Source organism: Primulina huaijiensis, chromosome 13 (genome assembly GCF_012295235.1).
Source record: "Primulina huaijiensis isolate GDHJ02 chromosome 13, ASM1229523v2, whole genome shotgun sequence".
NCBI classification, from domain to species: domain Eukaryota; kingdom Viridiplantae; phylum Streptophyta; class Magnoliopsida; order Lamiales; family Gesneriaceae; genus Primulina; species Primulina huaijiensis.
Genome location: NC_133318.1, coordinates 4845110 through 4870582, shown reverse-complemented (window position 1 = coordinate 4870582; position 25473 = coordinate 4845110). Strand labels below are relative to the sequence as shown.

At 33.1% G+C, this 25473-nt stretch overlaps 2 protein-coding genes across 3 annotated transcripts; both read right to left on the bottom strand.

Annotated features, from left to right (window-relative positions):
- Positions 1-6367: 6367 nt before the first annotated feature.
- LOC140991693 (transcription factor TCP15-like) lies at positions 6368-7933 on the bottom strand. The gene has a single exon (XM_073461797.1). It carries the CDS (start codon positions 7876-7878, stop codon positions 6703-6705), a length of 1176 nt encoding a protein of 391 aa, XP_073317898.1. The 5' UTR covers positions 7879-7933; the 3' UTR covers positions 6368-6702.
- Positions 7934-20789: 12856 nt separating this feature from the next.
- On the bottom strand, positions 20790-25273 carry LOC140990949 (NAP1-related protein 2-like). Of its 2 annotated transcripts, none has more exons than XM_073460838.1 (10): positions 25012-25273; positions 23280-23402; positions 23115-23165; positions 22840-22911; positions 22649-22762; positions 22501-22562; positions 21719-21779; positions 21547-21603; positions 21346-21403; positions 20790-21001 (listed from the first exon to the last, which is right to left on the bottom strand). In XM_073460838.1, the coding sequence occupies exons 1-10, from the start codon at positions 25141-25143 to the stop codon at positions 20955-20957; spliced, it is 777 nt and encodes a 258-aa protein (XP_073316939.1). In that variant the 5' UTR covers positions 25144-25273; the 3' UTR covers positions 20790-20954. The 2 variants fall into 2 exon arrangements, with proteins under 2 accessions (XP_073316939.1, XP_073316938.1); XM_073460837.1 differs by having other exon boundaries at positions 20790-21008; positions 21350-21403.
- Between the last annotated feature and the right edge of the window lie 200 nt (positions 25274-25473).

Here is a 25473-nt window from a genome sequence, read left to right as displayed (position 1 = left end):
AGGGTGACGTATGAGCAGTTGAAGTCTCCAAACATCCATAAACATATCTTGTGTATTTAACTGATTAACTGCTATTTTAAAACTGTTTGGATCAGTTAGAGTATCCGTCAGTTCAGTTGTCACCATAACTGAACTGAAGAATACAAAAATTAATCTACCCTTTTTCGGTTATTCAGTTTACATGAGTTAAAATGTTTTCTAATATAACAATCTTCTTGACGAAGGATTACTTCGAGCTTCTTCCGCTTGGTTTTAAACAAAACTCGATTTAATTCATCGGTGTTAATATTCTTATAACACGAGCTATTGCAGCTAATTGGAGAATGTAGTGTTTGAAATGACTTCGAAGGCACTAGCACACTCGATCCTTCAGTGGTGTAGATCCTCAAGTGGCCTAGAAGAAACGTAAGCAGCAGGTAATGACAAGATTGAAAGGATGTGTGGAGATGTGTTTGATTCTCAATCAAACCACGAAGTAGGAGAAATGTCGGCAAAGAAACGTGTTTTCCATGAAATGCATTAAATGTGTGTGCTGTCAAATTTGAAGGTTGGAAGTAGACGATTGGTTGCGGAAATTTCATACGCAACTCAATAAATGCACGCAATTTTACACCTCAAAATTCGATTATAAATAGAGACACAATTCGATCATTTCATTCATCTCTTCTTTGAGTTTTCTTTTATCTTATAGCATTTGAGTACTTAGTTCTATAATATTTGTGAGGTGTTTGTAATCCTGTATTAAGAGAGTGTGTGTTTTCTTTGGAAACACAGTGAGTGGTTGTACACCATAAAATATTATAGTGAAATTCTTTTCATCTTGCCCATGGTTTTTACCTTAATAATTTATAAAGGTTTTCCAGGTAAATCTTGGTGTCCAATTTATTCTTTATTTTCATATTTATTTATCTCAAATTACCATATGTGGGACCAACAAGTACCGTATGTGGGACCAACAAGTAGTTGTAAACAAATGTTAAATGAATAGAATGTCTTAGGATAAGCAAATATGAGTATTTGCAACATGAATGCCCATGTCCTGCCTTCTGGCACTACCACATTTGATAGCTCATACTGCCTCTAATCTTGTCACGTCATTCCTACATGCGCTGAATGACATGTCAATAATTTCGAAGCATGACATCCCATATCTGCGGACTCAAAATTTACATATGCACTTGGTTGCTTGGGTAAATTATTATGGTGTGAGAACGAAGACATGACCCTTGATTCTCTAAGTCCTATTACATCGCTCGAACATGTGCTGGTTTGATCAGCTTCCCTAGTGTTACAAATCTAATTATGGTTTATAAAAGAGCACTTTTTTCTCTCGGGTTGGTTCTTACTTTGACCTCTCTTATCTTTTCGACCCATCCCAGGCCTGAGTCCAAGGATGACCCGATGACCCAGACGCTTTCCAGCGTATCAGCATTTTCTCCTTAAATATTCGAGCTAGAGACTCACTCGTTGTTCCGAGTAGTTAAATTGGACTCGGGTGGGAAATTATTTGATATTTTTTATTTTGAGCGGGCTAGGGGTTATGCCAGCATGACGAGAGCCCTGGCAATCGAAAAGACATGTGTCTAACAAACGTCGCTTCGCAATCTGGACCCTTCCTTTCAACTACCCGGTGCAATTTCTGATATACATCTCACATGTTTGTTAATTCCAAGATCAACGGCTGTGAGATCACTTGCCCTTGTATATAAATATTGATCGTTCCACCCCATTTCACACTTTTGTATCTTTGCGTTCTGCTCTCATATTTCTGATATTCAGGCGTTCCTTGCTTCTTCTTCGACGAACTCACATTATCCTTTCTGAACATTTTTCTTTGTCTTACTCCCGTAAGTTCTCTTCTCTTTTCAATCATATCAAACTCTACTTCTTTTACTTCTGATGCTAACGTTCCTAGCTCCTCGAACCTGGAGTATGCCATGTTACCTTTTCTGTTCCCTTATCTACTTTTTCCACGATCACTTCTAAAAAACCCATAGTTGCTGCCCTTCCCTCCAAGAAATCTAAAAAGCCCAAAACCACCTATCAGGCCGTCCGGATATTTGGATTCAGATTAATTATGTGAAATTCATACAAAAAAATTTATTTATTAATACTTTTTGCATTAATTATGAGTTTATACCGGTGAAATAATTATTTAAATATGACAATTATTTTATCCTAAGGAATTCTATTATGGTATTTTTTTTATTTAATCACTTCATACTAAAAAAAAATACAATTTTACATTTGCTGTTACAATATAGCAATAACAATTACTCTAAAAGATTTTACAACCTCGATCATTTTGTCATTCAAAACATTTTATACATCGCAAATACAAAAATACTAACCACTGCCAAAACCGAAGGCCAAGAAATTTTCGATTTTTTAATTTGATAAAAATAATATTTAGAAGTTTATTCGTAACGTAAATTTTGATTATAGAAATAGACATGGGTCTGATGCTGAGACATGATAAATGACATGAAATATATTAAATATTTTATAAAAAATTTAATTTTTAAATTAATAGGCCATCATTTTTATTCCCGCAATCTTTTTTATATGGACCATATTAATTCATAATCATTTAATCAAATCTTTGATATTTTTCAATTGAATTTGGCTTAATAGAGAAATTGGACAGAGTTGGAGAGACATCAAAATCATTAAATCACACCTGGTGGCCTACAAAAAAAGAAATAATTAAAATCATTAGCATAATGAAATAAATTGGGTTTAAGGGCTTATTTATTAACCCCCAAAATTAGCGAAAAAAATTTGTACTTTGGTAAGTACTTAGGGGAGCAATTATGATTCGAAAATCGAAGCCGATTGGTTAGATTTCCTTCTAAAAATAAGACAATTTATATCCTAAATTTTCAGCTTATGAAAGGGCCATGTGCAATTTTTGTACGACCATATGACAAAATAATTGATCGGTATTATGATGGTGTCACACCTATTAATTAATTCAAGAATTGTATAAATCATGCAAATAACGTATGAGTCCAAGAGTGTTATGCTATGAACTCCGACTCGTGTAAGTGCAACTGAACAATGAGCTCGTGAGACAGCTATTTTGTATTATGAAAAATGATTAACTAAAATTGTTATAGATATCAATTATGATAGCTTATAAATTATTATATTAACCGATATCAGACAAGATATTAAATCAATCTCTTTCATAAATCAGAATGCAACGTCCTCATCACTGCTTAACCTACAAGTTCATTAGCGCTTAAAATATAGATATGTCTCCTCCTATATGATAAAGAGATGAGTCCCTATACTCTTAGGCATAGTTTGGTACACATGATAGAATAAACATGTGATATATAATATAAGGATAAGTTAAGGATAAATAAGATGAATGATATTATATTTAATGTTTGATATGATTTTAATAAGAGTGATTAAATTTATATATTAGATTGTAATGATAAAATTAAACTTATCATAATAAATTGAATAATTTCAAAGTTGTTGCTTGAGTTCATATTTCTGATCTGTTCATGCGCCGACAGTGCTTGCATGATTTATTTATTTTTACCTAATTTTATATATTATATAATATGATAATTCATGAGCCCTTGATTTTGCGAGTCAAGTCAAATATCAATTTTTAAGGTTAATCGAGTGATACTAATAATTTTATTGAGATTTATAAAAATCATTTATATAATTATCTCGAGTTCATTTATATAATTATCATATTATATAATATATATAAATAAATAAATAAAAAAGTTATTTGATGGGGCAGTGAAATGAGAGAACGATAAGGATTATTTATCACGAGCTCATGATATTATCATGGGCTTTCTAAAAAGGTAACATACGTGAAATAAAGAGGATTATTTATCAATCCCTCTCTTATCCATTATACCAAACCATACCTAGCATTTTGTCATGCTTAACACTTTATCTCTTACCGTTATTGCTTACGACTATCTTTGATACACTAATCATTGACGTTGTATTTGATTATAGCAACTGATTGATAATCGTGATATAAATATATTAGCAACGTAACTATAATTTGCTCGTCATCAAACAAATGTATTATCATTTATTAAAATAACTGTGCATCAATACTTTAATTATATACAATTAAAACAATTAACTAAAAATGGATATAATATGACACTTGCCCAATAAATTTTTATCCCCCCAACTTCAGTTTTTTTTTTATTATTCACTAATCTACGGATAATACATTAAATATATTATAATATAATACTCCATACTGAAATCAAATTAAAAATATTTAATGCAATTTTTTTATAAATTTTTTACAAATCATTTTCATTTTTAAAATAAAAATAAAATCTCCAGTTTCTTTGCGCAGACATGAACCTACCCTGTCTACTCAAGTAATAGTGGGGGAATTATTATGTCCTTTCCACAATATTTTATTTTTCAAAGTTTGTACAAAAAACAGTAAGCCCATTGATAGATGGGCCCACTTAACCCAAAAATATTCAGTGGTGGGCCTACCAAGTGGGCCCAGTAAAACGCACCACCCATTTTCAGCCTAATCTAGAAAAAAGTTTATAATATTGCAAAGTACGTGGCAAAATAAATATAATTGGAAAAATATATATTTTATGTATATTTATATAGTATATAGTTTAATATACGTAATATTATTTGATGCGAATGATAAAACATTAATATTATCCATATATTTGTTTTATTCAGTGTTGACTCGAATTATGCGATAATCGGACGTATTATAAATTTTATCAAAATTAATGTAACATATTATTTTTATTAATTAACTAATATAATTAATATAAGATTTGAATTCAATTTACTGACCAAGTAATTTGAATGAAATATATAAGTGAACATATTTATTTATTTTTTTTGAAAGAAATTTAATATTTTATTTTAGGACCGTAATTTGGACTGTAGAACTGCAGTTTTGGATCTACTTTTGGGAGACAGTTTTAATTTCATTTCAGGTTTACATTTTATTGTACTACTTTTTTCTTTTTTACCAAGATATTCCTGCTTTTTTTTCCCTTCCAAATAATGTTGGAAAAGCACAGTCCTTCCTCCTTGGTTTATTCGTCACTCGGGTAAATCCAAATATGATCATAGCATATATATATATATATANATATATATTTGCAATGACGGAGTCACATGTCTAGATACAAAATTAAATTTATATGTAACTTATCTATAATTTTGGATTAATATAATATTAACCTATGTAGATCAATTTAAAATATTAAAAAACTCTAAAGTTTAAAATTCTAGCCTGGATAGAGTCATATTCATGGCTACGTCACTGTATATTTGAAGCCGATCTCTCATTTATATTTGATACAACACCGATATTTGAACTTGCGACAGTCATGGACGGTATCTAAAATTGTTCCATGTTAAAATTCAAAATCTAGAAAACTAATTGCTTATTTGTAATTTTTAATTTATATGATAGGTTTATTGGATTTGAGAAGGTATATTTTTTGATTTAAAAAAAATTAAATATATGAAATTCATATATTCTATATTTCTTACATGCAAAACATATTAAACTATTTAACCTATGCATGAAGAGCCGTACGTGTGAAAACTGTACCGACATTTTATACTGAAATGGTTAAAACAAGAATGTGGGCCTCACTACCCAAGCCAAGATAAAATATGGGTTTGTACACTCACTTGGCCCATCCCTTTAAATCCTTTTCTTTTTATATAATAATAATAATAATAATAATAATAATAATAATAATAAAAGGTGTAAAATGTGAGATTTCATACCACAGAAATAAATAGGATAGAATTTCGATACAAGTTACATAAAAGAATAGGTATGTTTGAGACGGTCTCACGAATCTTTATCTGTGAGACGAGTCAACCCTACCGATATTCACAATAAAAAGTAATACTCTTAGCATAAAAAGTAATATTTTTTTCATGAATAATCCAAATAAGAGATCCGTCTCATAAAATACGATCCGTGAGACTGTCTCACACAAGTTTTTGCCAATATAAAATAACCATGCATTCAATAATTATATATTTTTTAAAATGATTATTTTTGAAGTATTTATATTTGACTATCTCGAGAAATTTAAAATATTTTACTAATTCATGGGGCACCAGTCATTAGGAAGAGTTACTACACAATTTTTTTGGGCACTTTGCCATTAGAAATTTTTTAATTTGAAATATAAGTAATATGATTAAAAAAAATTATCAATAAATTAAACCCACTATCTATTAATATGCAGTTTCAAAAATTTTGATTTTAAATCAAAATTCTCCAAAAGTGGTATTTAAACTAAAATAAAAAAAGGGTCGATGAGAATTCTTATTATTTGGCATATATATCATGAAAAACAAATCATACAATTACATTTATCAAATCTTGATCAAAATCAAGAACTCGATTACAAACCAAATTGATATGCATATCATTTTTTTACCGATATGCCAAAGAGAAATTACATAAAATGGACTATTGAAAAAATGGCCAATAAGTCCAATGATTTGCAAATATTAATCACACATGGAAAAAAAAAATCACATTGGAAAAATATAAAAATACAAAAAAGGAAAGAGGAAAAAAATAGTGTTGAAATTTAAAGAGGGAAAAAGAAATATTATTCAAAAACACTTGAATTAATCAAACCTCACTTGTTTTGCACATCTAAGCACACAAATGGATATGGATCTTGTTCATGGGGTATGATCACCGCCTCCGTTCGACTCACTGCCCTGAGATTCCGGCATTCCGCCACCGACAATTCGATAATGGTTAAGTCCAGTAAGAATTCCGGATTGCCCTTCTGATCCCAAGCCACCATCAACTCCTCCACCGCTGCTGCCTATTTGTTGGCCCGGTAAAAGGGCGATGGAGGCCGGAAAGTTCATGAAATGCAGCCCATTAGACATTGTTCCTCTATACAAAGCTGCGGCGGAGGCGGTGTTATTGAGATTAACCGATGGAAATGTCCATATTGGATCACTGCCCATGACCTGGCTGTTGTTGGAATTCGCCACCATCCAAAAATTGGCCGGAATCGAGGCATGGCTGGACGGGACCGCTGTTGTTGTGTTTGACTGTAACAAGTAGCTTCCGGCCTGGTGGTGCTGTGGCTGCTGCAACTCCTGCTCCGCCCTGCGTTTCCTAGCGAAAATACTCTCCTCCGTCTCCATCAACTCCTCCCGCATTTCTTGCTTCGTCTGAATGAAACTAGGGTTTAAGTTCCCCACCGGGAAATTCAACAACGACCCGGAAGAACTATCCGACGACAGCCCAATACCCGGAAAAATCCCCCGGCGCTGCTGCATAGTATAATTCGAATTGAAATAACTTGACCTTAGCTGAGATGGTACTGAAATGCTAGATGCAGAGCTGCGTAGAGATATGTTGAGCGACGTGAAGTTAGCTGGGATCGTACCCGTTCCCGTGGCGGCGATGACAGCAGGCTCTGCCTGCTGGAGCAGCCACTCAATCGTTTCTCCGTCGGACTTGTGGCCGAGCTCTCGAGTGAGCTGGAAAACCCTAGCAGCACATAAGACAGGCATGCGGATGCGTCTCCCCCGTCCATCGACCTTCGTGTGGCGATCTTTAGTCGATGTTCGCTTGGGAGGTATTTTCTTGATGGTGTCCGATGTGGTGGAGAGGATCTTGAGGGTGGAGGTAGCGGAGGTCGACCGGGAGAGGGAGCTAGGGTTTGATACGACGACAGTACTGGAGATGGCGAGAGAAGGGTAGGCGGCCGAGCTGGTGGAGCAGCTGGCGGAGTCATCATCCTTCTTTTCTAGTAATTGAAAGGGAAAGTTCGGGGGACAGCCGTGGCGGTGGAGGTGGTGGCCGCGACGGTGGAGATTATCATCTTTTTCTTCCATGAGAAATTTACAAAAACAGGTAACCCCACTTCTTAAAAGTTATTGCTTTCGTCTATCTTCATTAGTGATATAATAATACAAAGCAATTGTACGTTGCACAATTATATACATTTTTTGAAGAAGCACAAATTTTTCTACGCATGATAAAATTTGCATTTTTCAGGAAAAATATTTTTCATTTATATATATAACAATTATTATTATATAAATGAAAAATAATGTTTGAAATAAGAAGTGGGTAATTTGAGAAATTTTTTTAAAATTGTTTATAATCCAAATATATAAATATAATTGAATGTGAAAAATCACTCATATAAGAATAATAATGAGCTATGGGGTTAAGAAAAATAACCAGATGTGGGGTGTTCAAGTAAGTAGAGTATATATACATATAACAAAATGTTCACATGTTCTATTCTTTACCAATATCTTTTTGAGCGAGTCTATTACATAATGCTTACCTAGTGTGGATTATCTGATTGACGTGATTTGCATACTACTGTGTTCAGTCCGAAGATTTATCCAGTGTGGATTTACGAGTACCGGCTACATGTTCTCGTTACAAAAATAAAAAAAAACAACGAGCTATATAGCGCATTGTATATATATAAAATACACACATTTGACCGAGGCTGTCTGTGCTATTTTTATGTACATGGTTAAAATTCGATTCGCCTGAATTGAATGAAGTGAGCTTGAAAAAGTAGCATTTTGGCAAAATGAAAAGTATCGATATTATGTTCAAGTGGCCACCTTTCTGATCTATATGCGCATTGTACATATATACACACATGACAATATTGATTTTCCTAGAAAATAATGTTACCTAATTAATTAGTAATATAATTCCTTTTTCGAATTTATAAGTAATATAATTCTAACTAATATTTCTTTAAGTACTTGTATTCTCCGTTCAGTAAGTTACATATGGGAAAAATTAAAATTTTATCACCTAAAATGTACATTTTTCATTTTTAATCATATTATAAACAATTCACAGCAGTCTCAATAAACTAACTTGCATTTTTTGCAATTTTAGTCTTTTTACGAGGAAATGTTGACGTGAAACCGAAAAATATTCACACGACATTGCAAAATAATGACTTGACACCGAACATTGTCGACATGTCAGATATCACGTCAACACTCCGGTGAAAAATACTAAAATTGAAAAATAATAAAAGAAAGTGCAAGCTACTTACTAAAACCGTGAATTGATATGTTACAAAATCAAAAATGAAAAAAATATGAATCTCACAATATTAAAAAAAACATAAATTTTCCTTGACATGTATATATCATTTACATTTGGAAAAAAAAACTAATGAATTTTTTAATCCACTTAATTATGTAAGATAAAAAGTTATAATATATTAATATATTTTATTTTCTTTTTTGTTAAAAAAATAATAAAAATGTCATCTTGAGGTGGTCTTTAATTATATCCACAGCTCCACACTTATTATTGTTTAGTACTGTAGTAGGAGATGGACAGACACCATGTTTCAGAGTCCACGTGAGGTGCTCTTTTTATAAATCAATCCATAAAGACAGTGGAGGCCATTGTGGGATCCAATCCCAAGTCAATTTAATATTTCAATAATAATAATAAATAAATAAATAAATAAATAAATAAATAAATAAATAAATAAATGGAAGGAAAGCTAAGCGAGCCAGCCCTTGTCCCACCCCCATTAATCATTTCATTATTTTCTTTCGCTTTACCTTTACTTTGTTTTGGGGGAAAAAAATCATAAAAGAGCAATATACAGTGTTGATACTTCTTGTTTTTTATTGATTGAAGTAGAGAATTACAGATTTTACATAAACACATGCTAACAATCAAAATTAGCAAAATCGTCGTTGTAGGACTGAAATTGGATTATGTAATGTATTTTATCAATGAGTGGATATTTTATCAGAGGTTTCTAATATACTTTTGTGTGATTCTTATTGATAAATATACTCGGGGTGGGTGCAGGGCGGATGATTTTAAAACAGACTCCATGTTCATTAGATAGAGAAGATCACCATAATTGCATGATCTTCTGTCGAACTTATTCCAATTCCAAGAGCTCTGATCGAAACCGATTCAAGTTTCTATCCAAGCTTTTTATTGAATTGCTCGTTCAACCAGCATTTTCAATATTATGCCTTTGAGAGGAAATCTTGTCGTTTTACCAAACGATATACCTGGTGGTAATGGTTCAATTCAAAAATTTTAAATTGTACAACAGCTCAAGCGTTACGTTTTGATTGTTTTCTTAGAAAGAAAAATTATTGCACCCAACAGTTATGTAAGTTGACATATTTTACTTTATGGCGTTTATTCATTTTTTTTCCAAATTGTTGACGTGACGTTGGATATTACTGACATGAGAATATATTTTATTAATATATCTAGTATCACATCAGTACTCAAATAAAAAGAAAGTAAAAGTAGGGAAAAAAAACTAATTTGCATTTAGATAAAACTTTGATGACTTACATGACTAAAAGGAAAAAAAAGTCATTTTATGAGAAAATTTTCATATAATTACATTAAATCATCCTCAATTAGATCTTCATTTTGCCAGTAAAGGCGACATACTATTAATGATGTTAGATCATATGTCTTTCGGATAATGCACTTTGTGTCTACATTGGGATTTCCCCTAGAATTTTTCTTTGCTTTTTGTGACTTTGTTTAAAACTTTAATTAACGTTTATCATGCCTTAAATCTAATTTAAACATTCGTTTTGTTGGCCCTTTTCTTGCCTGGAAATCGTGGTTCCAGACGAAGGTAGCCAATTGACTTTATATATTAATTACACAGTTATTTAGGGATCCTAATAATGGAACTGCGAATATTATTAATGATTGTGTTTTGATATATGCATATTTGAACATTTGCATTTTTGGTATTGTATTTTTTTCGATTTTGTTAATTTATTTTGTCTAATTTTAGTTTTAATTCGTAATCTTTTTCTCAGATGTAGTACTAATATGACACTGAGAGTTGACTGTAGGACACAGATTAATAAGATTGTGCTGGTTTTTCTCGTGGATGTAGGCTAACCATTACCATGTAGTCTTTGGTGGACTGTATTGTGTGATTACCACTCGTGCATCCAATTTCTTGAGGTGTATTTGAACTGCTAAACTTTGTGTGTGCATTAAATCAATTAGCTAGCACAGAGTTACTTATTGATTCTAGATCGATATTGTTCCCAAGATCACAAAAAATGGCATCGTTCGTGGGAATCAGGAATCATCAATCAAGAATGGATTCGAAATTAAAAAATTATATGGAAAAAATGACTTAGGATTATGGAGAATCAAGATGAAAATGATCCTAATCTACCATGGAATAGCAGAATTCCTCAAGAGGGAGGAAATTTCAACAAATCTCTCAGAAAAGGAGAAAATTGAAATGATAGAAAGGGGGTTTTTTTTTTTTTAAATAATTTGATTTTAAAAAAAAATTTCAAAAATAATGTAAAAAAAAAAACATTTTCAAAACTACTGCAATCCGCGGAGCAGCGTCCACGCTTCGTAAGCACGGACGCTGGTCCGTAAGCGACGGAATATTTTAGCGACGGAATATATATAAAAACCGTCGCTGATTAGAGATGGTTTTTTAAACCGTCGCTAAAATTGAATCAGAAACCGTCGCTAATTTTAGCGACGGTTTTAATACCGTTGCTGTAAGGAATCAGCGACGGTTCAAAAACCGTCTCTAATTAGCGACGATTCAATAACCGTCGCTAAATGCGGTGCACATGCGCCGCGGATAATCTTGAACTTTCAACGGCTTGCAACTTTGCAGCGTGCAATATACGCTGCGGAAAGACAATTTGCGCGCTGCGAAAAGCCATTTTTGTTGTAGTAAAGATAGAGATAAAAACAGACAATAAGTTCATCAAAAAATAAGTTTTTTCAGGAACCTCTACTATTCAACCTAGTTTTTTCAGTGATTCAGGGATGGCTGACTTTGGTTTGTTTGGTCAGCAGGATTTTAAGCCTCCGTCTTGGTCGAACATACAGAGTTTTACAAATTTGCTTAATGTTGGTCCGCAGCATCTTGTACATGACATTCGACCAGAGAATGATGTTGAGGAAAATGAACAACATTCAATTGAGATATCCCAGTCTTGATGAATTTCTTGTTTGGTTTTTTTTCTGTCTTCACTACAACAAAAATGACTTTTCGCAGCGTATATTGCACGCTGCAAAGTTGCAAGCCGTTGAAAGTTCAAGATTATCTGCGGCGTACATGTGCACGCTGTTGATACAATTATGCGTAGCGTGTGAAGAGGCGGGTATTTCGAATTAGCGACGATTTTTGAACCGTCGCTGATTCCATTACAGCGACGGTTTGGAATCAGCGACGGTTTGAAATCGTCGTTGATTCAATTTTAGCGACGGTTTTTGATTCAATTTTAGCGACGGTTTCTAATTAGCGACGGTTTTTATATATATTCCGTCGTTTACGTGGACCATCGTCCGTGCTTACGAAACGCGGATGCTGCTCCACGTGAGCAGCGTCCGCGCTCCGTAAGCGCGGATTGCTGTAGTTTTGAAAATATTTTTTTTACATTATTTTTGAATTTTTTTTAAATTAAATTATTTTTAAAAAAAACCCTAGAAAGGGCTCAGAGTGATATAAAAATCATGATTCCAGATGACTCCAATAGTCGGAACACTCCTGATATATGCTTCGTCTTCTATGGCATAAACAGAGTCAAAGTCTACAGCAAGAGCATTCAAAATGTAAGCTGGTAAAGGTGATGCCATTTCGAGAATGAAATACAAGATGAATTAATAAAATATTGGATGCAATTCAAAATTGGTAAGCAAAAGCAAACACAATTGCAGAGAATGCTTTAAAAAGTGAAGTAAGCAATGTAAGAGGTAAACTGAAGTAATTATATATGATGACTTTTTGAATTTCCTTTCAAGAGACACGTGAAAATCTTTCATTAGAACAAAAATATTTTTGAAAAATTGGTAAAATAATTTGAAGTAGACTGATAATTCAACCATCACAACTTGATGCGGAACTAAATCGAGTTAAGAATCAGTCTACCAAATGATAAGATCATTTTGTCCAAAAGCACAAAATATTAGTTTAGGGAACTAAAATGACAGTCAGTCGAGCTCAAGCAAAACTGACTTCTATTTTATAGTTGACCTACTTAAAAATCAATATCCCCCTAAATTAAGCATTAAGATTAATCAATAAGCCCTAAAATATTTCCAAAGTAAGAAAACTTAGTTTTTGGTAGTGGCTTGGTGAAAATATATGTTGTTTGTTGATCAGTTGAAATATATTATAACTTTATGTCTTTCTTCAATGTATGATATCTAATGAATTTATGTCTGACATCTATGTGTTTGGTCCTGGAGGGTAGAATTGGATTGTAGGTCATTGTTATGGTGCTTGTATTGTCACAAAAGATTGGTGACTCCTGTGTAATGATCTCATAATCTCTCAACTATTTTTGAATCCAGAGGAGTTGAGCACAATAACTTTCACTAGATCAGTATTCTGCTTCAGTTGTAGATGTTGCAGTGGAAGTCTACTTCTTGCTAAAGCAAAAGATAATTATGTCTCCTAGAAACTGACATGATCCACTGATACTTTTTCTATCAAGCTTTCACCCTGCATAATCTGCATCTGAATAGACAAATAAATGGAAATAAGAGTTTTTAACATAATATAGACCCACATTTTGTGTTCTTTTAAGATATTTAAGAATTCTCTTGGAAGATAAATAATGAGATTGCTTAGGATCATTGCTTAGGATCATATTGAAACCGAGCACACATACAAATAACAAAAACAATATCAAGTAGACTGACAGTTAGGTACAATAAAAAAACTTATTAATCCTCGATACATAGTTACCTTAACTGATATTCTCCCTTCATCTTTGTCTAGTTTAATTGATGAGCTTATTGGGGTTGCTGTTGCGGGACATGTTTCCATGCCAAATTTCTTGATTTCTTGAGTAGTTCTTTCGTATAGTTAGTTTGACTTATGTAAATATCTTTCTTTATCCAATTTTTTCACTTGCATCATACTTATCTCAGATTTGTCCTGCATCGATTTAGAGAACTTTTCACACAGTTTGGGGTTAGTTGACCCAAAAATAAAATCATTAACATAAATTAGTACCAATAAAGTATGATATCTTTTAGTAAACTTAAATAGAGACTTATCAGCAGTGTCTATAATGAAATCATGTTCAATAAGAAACTTAGATAGTGCGTCACACCAAGCTCCAAAAGCTTGTTTCAGACCATATAAAGTTTTGTTCAGTTTATAAACATAATCAGAAAATAAATGGTTAATAAAACTTAGAGATTTTTCAACATAAAATTTTCTTGTAATTGTCCATTCAATAATGCAATTTTTACATCCATTTGATAAACTTTGAAGTAATTTCCATTTGATAAACTTTGAAGTTATTGTAAGAGGAAAAGGTAGCTTCCAGTCTAGCTACTGAAGTATAGGTCTCATCATAGTCAATCTCTCTTTCTTGCCTAAATCTTTGAACAACTAGTCTTGCTTTGTTCATCACCATTGTTCCATTTTCATTGAGCTTGTTCTTATACACCCATCTTGTACCTATAACTGATTGATGAGAAGGTATTGGAACTAAATCTTAGACAAAATTTCTCGTAAACTGAGTTAGTTCTTCTTGCATAGCATCAATCCAACTACTATCAGTTAAAGTTTCATCAATCTTTTTAGGTTCAATGTTAGAAATGAAATCAGAGCGTAAAATTAGATTGAGCATATGTCCTCTGTTTATCACCGGAGGAGACCTATTACTAAGCTAGGTGGATGATTCTTATTCCATCTATAATTAAGTTCACCAATGTTGTTTTGTGGAAGTGAATCGGTTTGGTTGTATTCAGTTTGGTAGGCATCGGTTTGATTCTCAGTTGTTCTTTGTGCATCAACAAACTGGTCAACTAGAACACCATCTTGTTCAACTGATTGATCAAACAGCTCAGGCCCTGGAGTTTGAAGTTTCTTTTTGTTGATATAGACCTCATCTCCACCCTCATCTCCAGAGTGATCTCTTCAAATCGATTGGTCAGTTCAGCTAGATCAGTTGACTGATTAGTTGGCACTTGAGAAGCATCTCCAAAAGTAATCTTAGTTCCAATAAACTGAGTTAGTTTAGATATCAGTTTAGCTTCACCAGTCATGTGCCTTGAATATCCACTGTTGACTTCTTGATTAGTTCAGTTCTTGTGCCTTACAATCACAAATGAATAATAACTCTTGGTACCCATACATACTTGTGTCCAATCGAGATTAGTCTTTTTGAAATCCAAAATTGGATCAGTTTAAATGACCGACCACTTCCTGTGTTCCAAATAAGTTGTGCATATGCATATTTGTAGTGTGTTCTGTGTGCAGTAGCTAAAAAATGTTGTTTGGCACTTCCAGCTTCATTGATTTTCATGTATCTTTTCTGAACAACTTTGTTGTTAAAGTATCGGTTATGATTGCGTTTCATTGAGTTATGCCTAGCAAAATTGGTTCGGTTAGGCTTCCAATTTTGCTTAGCATTGGAACTTACATGCACATAACCAACACCAAACTTTCTGCTTTTACCTATATTTTCAATAAGCTTGGCAACTTGAGGGATGGGTTTTTTGTGTTCATATACCAAACTATATCTAACAAAATTAATATACTTTCTTTTGCATATTTCCAGTTTGGGTTGAGCACTTATCTCAGCAATGCTTTCATTGTTGTTGAAATCGAGACGAGTTTTGTCTCCAAATGGTTTCTGCAACACTTGCATTTCAGTTAAGGAAACTGAAGACTTGTTCCAGGATGAAACTAGTTCAGTTAGCTTCATATTCTAGGATTTTAAACTCTGGTTTTCACCCCGTATTCTTTCACTCTCTCTTTTCAGTTTAGCAATATCTGTTTTTGGATTCAACATTTCACTAGACTGTTCTTAGTCAGGTTCATTTTTTATGTCTAGCAGATCAGTTTGCTTAGCTTTAACTTCTTCAAATGAGAGAGAAAGTCTTTGGTACTCATTTACCATCTCATTTAGTGCAATGAAAAGATCATCTCTTCTGATATTAGTTGAGCTAAAATTAAAAAACATGTTCACTAGTAGGTTACAGCTCAGCTTCATTGGCCAACAAGTACTTCACTACGTCATCATCACTCGAACTACTTGAGCTTTCTAACTCAGATGATTCACTGGCAGACTCAGGCTACTTTGACTTGCTTTCTTGGCCACCAGCACCTTATTCTTATTTTAGAATAACATCTTCTCATCCTTGGATCTACTTCTGTCAAAGAACTTTTTGCCCTTCTCAACTGCTCTATTGTCATCCTTCTTTGGTTTGGTACAATCACCTATAAAGTATCCAGTTTTTTCATAGTTGAAACAAGCGTTGGAATCATCATTTGATTTCCTCTTATGATAAGATCTTCGGTGAGAGCCTTGAAAATTGTCTTGATTCTTTCTTAGAAACTTGTCAAACTTCTTCACAAACAGTGACATGACATCATTGATCAACTGCTTGGCTGACTTCTCACTAGAAACTGATGGTTCAAGTTTTACTGTCGTTAAGGCCTTGGCCAATTGAAAAGTAGAATGGTCATCATATCTTGTTTGCAACTCAAACTCGTATACCTTTAAATCCGAAAAAATTTCGTGCAACTCGAGTTTGTTCAAATATTTAGATTCTCTCATTGCCATTGTTTTCACATCCTATTTTTTCATCAAATTCAGACATTGATTCTCCTTGTTTCATTTTTATGTTTTTAAACTTTTGTATAGAAATAGAGAGTTTGTTTTCTTTTTTTGTTCATTTCCCTCACAACTGAATCAGTTTTTCCCAAATTTCATTTTTTTCTTGTACATCTTGATCTTGCTGAAAGTATTATTGTTAAGATTTTTATGCAGTATGTCTTTAGCCACATTATTGATGTTAACTTTATTTTTATCATCGTTTGTCCGTTCATCTCTGGGCTTCTCAATTTTTTTAGGTGCCCCATCAGTTTTAACAACAACAATGTTGCTTTTATAATTTTCATTGGATTATCAGTAATGAAGTACCAGATATCATCGTCTTATAAAGATAAATGAGCATACATTCTTATCTTCCAGTCATCTAAATCTTCCTTTGAGAACATTGAATTTTTTTAAAAAAAAGTCATTTAAAGAAATGTTCAGAGACGAGAATAAGCCTCGCTTGGAAACCACTTGATATGATAGGAGAAAGTGTTTAGAATGAGAGAGGGGTCAAATAAACATTTACAACAAATTTCTCAACTTTAAAATAATTCAGTTTGGTTAAAAACTGAAATTGTTATTCTCGATGTCAATGTAAGTTGGCAAACTTACTGAATGAACACATTAAAGTTGGTCTCTCACCTCTCCTAGAATCCTACTTGATTTAGGATTCAAAGTTTCCTACTATCAAGACTTCTATGTTGTGGCTTCAACTATTTAAAAACATAATTAAATAACCATTAGTTAATTAATTAATTGATTCTAAGACTTTTTTAGAATATTCATTTATGTGTTTTGACTTCTTGAAAGTCTACTAATCGATATTTGACTAAATTTCAAGATTGTGACTTCATCATACTACTGATTGAAAATCTACTATCGCCAATATGACAAGTGTACAAAACTCGCTACAAAAACCAAAAATTTTCACTTATCCATTTTTTAAAAGCTGCCTATTTTTTGTACTCCTTTCACCAAAATAGGAAGCTACCAACCTTAAAAAATTAGTAGTTGATAGGATCGGTGGAAGTGTTTTGAAGGGAGGTTGAATAAAAACTTACAACAAATTTCTTAACTTCAAAATAATTCAGTCTGGTTAGAAACCGAACTTGATATTCTTGATGTCAAGGTCAGTTGGCTAACAAAAATACGTGCGAAAAAAAAAGCCAAACTGTCATATTAGAACAATTCAAAAATGACTTGACTAAAATTAAATGGTAAATAGACACAAGTCTGTTACTGGATGTTTGGAGAACTAAAGTTTCTACGTCACATCTTCTTCATTTTGTGAATGCTCTCACTAGAAGGGTTTAATATTCACAAGCAATTTGCAAAAGACCTAATTCAGTTTGAACTTAACACCGTCAAAACTGAAACTTCTAGTCTACTCAACCAAATGAAGAAACAATATACAAACTGTCCTCGAATACAATGAATTATAAAGAATTCCTAACACTTAATGATGCTCAATGATCAGATACAATTCTTTGTAAAGTGTGCTTGAGTGTATGATCATTTTTTTTGAACTTGTAAGCTTGAAACAAATAGCTGTTGTAAGTGTATAACTGTTGTTCTTGTAACTTGGTTCTTTTTTTTCTTTTTTTTTTGCTCAACTGATATTCATATCTATTTATAGCCTTCAAACTACAAGGGTCAAAACCTTAAAAAAACATTTGTTTCTGCATCTTTTGTCCAGGTCATCATTCTCTGACATTCGTATAAGATGTAGTGCAGTTGGATTTGGTTGTGTCAGTAAGGTACGGAAAAACTTATCCAATAATCAGTTTAGCTCTCTTGTTTAAACTGATGTCCTCGAGGATGAATGATGATCTCTAAACTAATATCTTGATTCAGTTTTTGCTCTGAGTCATTTTTGCTTCACTAGTCCAGTTTAGGTAAACTAGTTTAGTTAAGATTAGTTTTGCCTTAAGACATTTGTCAACAAAAAAATATAAATATTTCAACAGGAGTCAAGCTAACTTTCACAATTTCCAACAATAGAATCTACTTATAAGCAATACATTTGATTTTCATCAAACTACAATCTCAAAATTTAACTCATCGAATTATACTATCTCAGTGGAACACATAATCCAATACCTATGTGATCTATAATGGTTCAGAGATACAGTTAGTTGTGGGTTCACTCTACTCAGGTGATTCGAAACAACACTTGTATCTTATATAGGCTTACTTTAATTAGCCTTATTCTGTGCATCAACCCTTTGATTACACGAATTTCAGAACTCATGTCTGATCACACCCATTAGATCATGGTAAGAGCGTCAAGTAGCATGTCTCATGATTCCCTAGGTATATCTGATTGTGCCTGTAAGAACCAATATGTTATATCATATAACCCGATCGAATGTGCAACCATTGGTATATCGAGATTCACATATTGATTCGACAACGATGTGATATATCTTTGTGTTGTAATAGTAGCATCGTATCTGCAACTAGAGAAATACTTTTCCTTAAATCACATGTCTTGCTCTGCCAGAGACTTATTGTATTATTAAATCATCATATCACATAGAATATCCACACCCGTAGGTGATGAATCCCCGACTACAAAGCATTGACTCTTATGTATTTTGGAGCTACACTCAATCTCGCCACCTGATGACCCTCATTGAGTCGGTAAACGAGTTAAAGTACAGTGCTAGTACATAGAGTCTTCATGTTATCACAGGTCTAAGGACTAATGATGTGTAACCATAATAACAGACTATTTCACTCAATAAATGATAATCAATTAGAAAGTCCGAGGGATGCTAGTTCGGTGATCCATCACATGATCATTCATATGAATGAATGGACATATCCATACATGTACCAATGAAACGTGATGTTTATATAACAGATACTAGTCTCGAGATCTAGCGATATTTATCTTTATTTTAGGTGGTTGAATCGACTAAGAATGTATTTAGAATATATAGTACACGGTGATGAATTTCATAATCAACCTTGCGAAAGTGACTCCATGATATTAAAGTATATTCAAAGTCTTTATCTATATAACTTGCATAAATATACAAATAGAGTAAATTCAATATTGGATAAAATCGTAAGATATTATTAAAATAAATATTTTTTTATTAGAGTTAATAAAAATCAAGCAATAAATTGGTTTAATAGAGACATACTCTAACACATAATTATTAATAGATAAACATCCCGTATATGATATAGTAAGTACCGTTAGAACATGCTAGCTTATTTTGGCAGCCTCACAGCCTACCGCAACTCATCATTTGGCAGAGAAGGGAAGAAAAAGTTGACCACCATTTTGGCTGGTTGAGAAAATTGCCGAACAATCCACATATATATTATCTATACTATATTATTAATATTGTATAGTTTATATTAACTAACTTTGAGGTAAGATTATGTTCTTTATAAACCAAAAATGTAATTCTTCTCAAATTTCAAAATACATTTTATTTAATAAAATAAAATCATAAAAACCTATTTTAGTAAATGTATATCTCGTTCAAATCTAACATATCTTCATAAAATATTGTTTTATTTTTATCTATATTTTTCAATTTTGAATCATCATATCATCTATAACATAAAATTTAGTATACAAAACCATTTAAATGGTTTTTAATTTTAATATAATATCTAAAATTTTCACACAAAAATATGTAAAACAGAATTTTAATATATATACATGCGAATGAACACTAGGTTTAATTATGTGCCGAACCTAGCCATTTTTTGGGGATTTTGCTGCATAAAGCAGATCGAGAAATTTTCAACTCAACTTACTTATTTTATGTAGAGAGACTAACCACCGCAACAAACCTAATCAGTTCCGACATCTCTACATATGATGGGGAATTCGAAGTGACCTTCCTATAACGTACAAAGGCTGACTTCTGAATATTATGTAGTACCGAATTTTACATTCTTAATTTTTCACTTATCCCCATGAAATTAGAGTCCAAGGAAACAAACCCAAACAAAGAGTCCAAAACACTGAAAACGATGTTCAGATGACAAGTGATAATGTAAGTTAAATTTACTAAAACAATCTTAATTTTTCACTTATCCCTATGAAATTAGAGTTAGATTTTGAATTTTATCGATACATATTCATTTAAATGTATTGAAATAATAAAATTATTTTCACTACAAAATCTTAACTTCGTTGAGTGATTTTATATATCGTAATAATTCGGCCTCAGCCTGCCATTTCAAAAAACACCAAGGAAATAAAGAAAATAAGACAACTAAACAATAACCGAGGATTAAGAATGAAGTTGATAATATTAAAGCATTTATATACTTGTTTCCTTGTCTCAATCTTCATCTTCGCCACCATCTTCATCCTCCGAATCAACACTGGCTTTTTCCTGCACCGACCTCGCCGATATTATAAAACACGTATCGTCCATTAAATATAAAAATCTTTAAAAAATGTAAGCACCCTTTATCCCTATCTTTCAATTTTCCACATGATAACATGGTTAACGACCAAATAAATAAGACTAATATATGAATACTCGAAAACTTTGGGTCCAGAGTTCATTTACAACCAAGGAATGGTTATCAAAGTCTAACATGAAAGCCGGCAAGACGAAATTTCTAAGGTGATGGTTCATAAATATCAATAATTTACATAATCTATTTAGAATCACTAACTGCACTACTAGTGAGGTTAAATATACCATTGAAGGCAAGTTTCCTCACTCACCTCATCATCATCTTCGTCGTCCTCATCCATGTCGAATTCTTCTTCATCGGCACCCTACAATAGTGAAATTTATAATGGATTAAAAAAAAAGTGCATATAAAAAAACGAACTTCAGATTCAAAGTCGTGCTCGCATTGAACTTTGCAAAATTCAATTTATGTCTAGAACACAGGAAAAAAGATGAGAATGAATATTACATTGTTAAAGTACGTGAGGGGATTTGGCCACAGATCATCCTTGATGATTTCAGCAACCTGGTACGGAAATAAGGTTCACAATACAAGGAAAAAACGTGAATGAAATTTACATATATTTCAGCATTTGAACAAGATGAATGATTGGAAGTATTATGTGATTTGTATATTTCACCTCGTCATGAATCTCAACCATATCGCCTTTATGCTGAGTCTCGCTAAACCAAGTAAAAAAGCTGCATCATTTTCACATTGTAACTGAAATGAGTAAGCGATAACACAGAACTACACAAATCTAAAACGTTCAATGTGAATAAAATTAAAAACCAGTAATGTTCACCCCAAAAACCATATAATCTCCCTCAGAGCCTGTCTGGCAGCCCTCAAACAAGTATAATAAGGCTCACACCTCTATCTAGAAAAGATATTTCATAAATTTACAGTGTCTTCCATACTTACAACGCAAACAACTTTTAGAGTTTGGTGAGCATTACGTGTTCAAGCAAATTAGCATCAAATTACTAATTATTTCAGGCATTTACGCATTTCATAAACTGAGGCCTCTATTCGGTGAGAGTATTAGCTAATAATTAAATGATATTTCTGATGAAATGGACAGACATAAAATGGCCTCAATTCATTAAGATACAATTTTGGAAAGCCAGTTGGTCGAAGCTTTCATCGGTAAAAAAACCCAAAAAGCCCGCCCACATTGTGCTTCCCAATTAACCCCGTGCCTAAGCACAGTTATAAGTGTGGAGCAGATTATTTCTAACAATAATAATCATTAAATACGGAGTAAGGACATGTAAGAAAGATACAGTTGACAAACACAGTCAACAGATTATTTAGGACTGCTTAAATGATTATGGAACTGTTGGAAACCTACCTCCAAGCTCTATCTTACAATGCTACAAAAAGTTGGGGGGAAAGAAAAAAGAGAAGGGAAGGAACAACCTTTCCTCAGCATAAGACCGCTTGTTCCCATTCTTTTCCTCAACAACACCATTAGGAATGCCCTTCAAGAGCCAGGGACGCACAATGAAATCAAAATGCAAGCAGCAGTTGGACTTTCTTCAAACTACCAAGATGCAAAAAAGCTTACCACGTCTTCTTTCCACTTAATTGATGTAGCGGTGATTGTCGTCGTTCCCTCCTCAAGAAAGGTCAAAGTTTTCGTAAGCACAGAATTTTCGAAGTATGGATTGGGATCGAAATTCTGAAAGGACATCAAAATATCATATCAAAACTTGCAAAAACTTTAAAGTTACAATCAGAATTTTGAAGGAGACTCACAAATGTTATTGAGTAACCGGATTTCACATCTTTGGATTCTTCTACTTCAAGGTTGCCCAAGTACTTGAAAATCTATTGCAAGGAAAGGACGCCACCCAATCAAAGCAGATAAAAGGTATAAATTAAAGTAGTAATCAAGGCTTTGACGATCCTTATGCACTAGTGGAACAGCTTTTTACAATGAGGGCAAAAAACAGTGAAGACTGTAAAGAGAAAACAAATCATGATTATTCCTAAATTTTCCTTTAGAAAAATTGCAGAGAGAAAGATGAAACCTTCTGGTCTTTTTCAGTCAAAAGTTCACCAAGAGCGGGATGACTCATAAACTGCAGGAAGTGGGATCATGTCAATCAGAGAGACAAATATTCAAGCAGTGAAAAGGACTTTCCAATATAGATTTCACTTTTTCTTTGAGAGAACTAGTTTTGATAGTCACTAACTGCAGTCAACCAAAAATCAGGAATGGACTTAATGTGCTCATTTCGCTTATCATAAACGGGCTTGCGTATAGCAGTGTATTTCTGTTCCACCTCCAGGACTTTGTCATTTGCCTCTTCATTTATCTGAAGGAACAGAATCAAGTTGTTCTAGCATTAGTTGTTGTGTTATGCACTTTCAAGGTTCTGAATGAAAAAAGGCAAAAAAGCTTAGCCACCAAAGTGCTGCTAGCTTTGAGTCGCCATAGTGGGACCCTAACATAGCTATCAATAGTGAGGTATCAATTTTATTATAATGACCAATAGATCCAGTGAACTGTCAGAGTTAAGACCCCCAAAAAAAGGAGAAAAAGAAAACCCCGGTTGTTTATTTCATTGGAGCAGTTGACCCACCATGCACCGTCACAACTCCAATTTCACTTTCTCATCGACCCCATGTTTTCACCACCTACTTTTTCCCCCAGCATACACCATATCATGCGTGTGATGATGATTTTCTAGATTCTACAAAAATTGGAATGAAGATAATTTGAGACAGGCATCAAGAAGAAAACTGAAGATCTAGTCCTCGATTTCCCTTTATCTTTATCATTAATTACTATCTCTCAATTTGCCCAGGTCTTATTCGTAACTTGTATCTAAGGCATACCAGTAAGGGGGCTAGTTACAGAATGTCAAGTTCAAGTGGCATAACCCACATGTCAGTGGCAGATCCACATTCAACCCACGGTGGGCAACTACACCTCCTGGTTAGAAAAAAACTTTGTTAGTGTTTTTTAAAAAATCTTTCAGTTTTAGCTCGGCATTGTATTTTTAGCTCAGTTAAAAAATCTTTCAGTTTTAATCTTCCATCTCTTTACAGATGTCATCCACTAGAAAATTTTGAATGAGACTCTCTTCCCTCCATGGTTGATTATCTCATTCCGCAAATCTTAACGAATAGTCAGAAGGATTCTATTCCATGTCCAATATGACAAACGCCTGAAGTCAAATATGATGATAAAATATTTTACCTACTTAATGCCTTTAACTGTGCCTTGTCTTTGGATCTTGACCATGATGAAAGGATGTAATAGACAAAAAGTATATGAAATTAACAACATCAATAATTCATCAAGTAATAACCCAATTCTTCAAAACCAAAAATAACAAAAAAAGAAATTTTTTTTGCCAGAAAATCCTAGCGCTGCATATCTCCACTAACTTTGCAGCAAATCGCAATGCTAATGACTCAATCGATAAATCAAGATCAAAGGTTTATTCTATTAGCAAAACTATGCATACTTACATTCCAAACATAAGCAAAACATTGAAATTTTGCAAATTCAGTCCTTGTTAGAAAACAGGAGCAAACCCAAGAATTGGTGTGGTCTCAGTGGGGGCAAAGTGATGTATTATTCGGATCAGCAACCTACTCTAGTTCCCACACATAAGATAAAGACACCACATAATCTTTTTCACATGATCCATAATTCTCAAAATTCAACACAGAGAGCACACACCTCCTGAACAAACATGACTGAAAAATCCTAAAGTTCAATGCTTTTGAAAAACAATCACACCCATTAAATCAAACACCCTTTTCCCTAAAAATTCATCAGGGATATAGCGCTCCTCCCTATAAAAACTGAATCTTTCACCCAGAAAATTAACAAATTCTAGTTCAGAGGCAGCCCACCATGAATAAAAGCATAAAATAGCCATTCTGTTAACAACAGAGAGAAATTGGATTTACTTTTTCGAGCTCCACTTGAATTTCCTGGAGCTTCTCAATGGATAGAACCAGCTCCCCGTCAATGTGCAGCTGGCCGTCGTTACCTTCCTCTACTTCCTCCAATTTCTGCTTCTTCCCTTTGTCCACTCCCATTTTTATGAGAAATCTTAGAAATTTAGCGGCGGAATTGCAATATTTTTCGAAGTCCGTTGTTCTCCAGGAGCTGAGCTTAAACCCTAAATAAACCCATTGAGTTAATTCACAGCAATTTTAGGTTTGTTTAAAGAAGCTAATGCAATTTTACGTAATTCGCCCGAAAAAGAAAAGCATATACGGCTTCAAATATTTAGTCCTTTCAAATAAACATTTAATAAAAATAATTACATAAAAATATATGTAATAAATTTGTAATCTAATTATGACCATCGTTTCTTATAATCTTATTTTCCCATATTATTCTAAAAATTAATGTATTATTTCTTT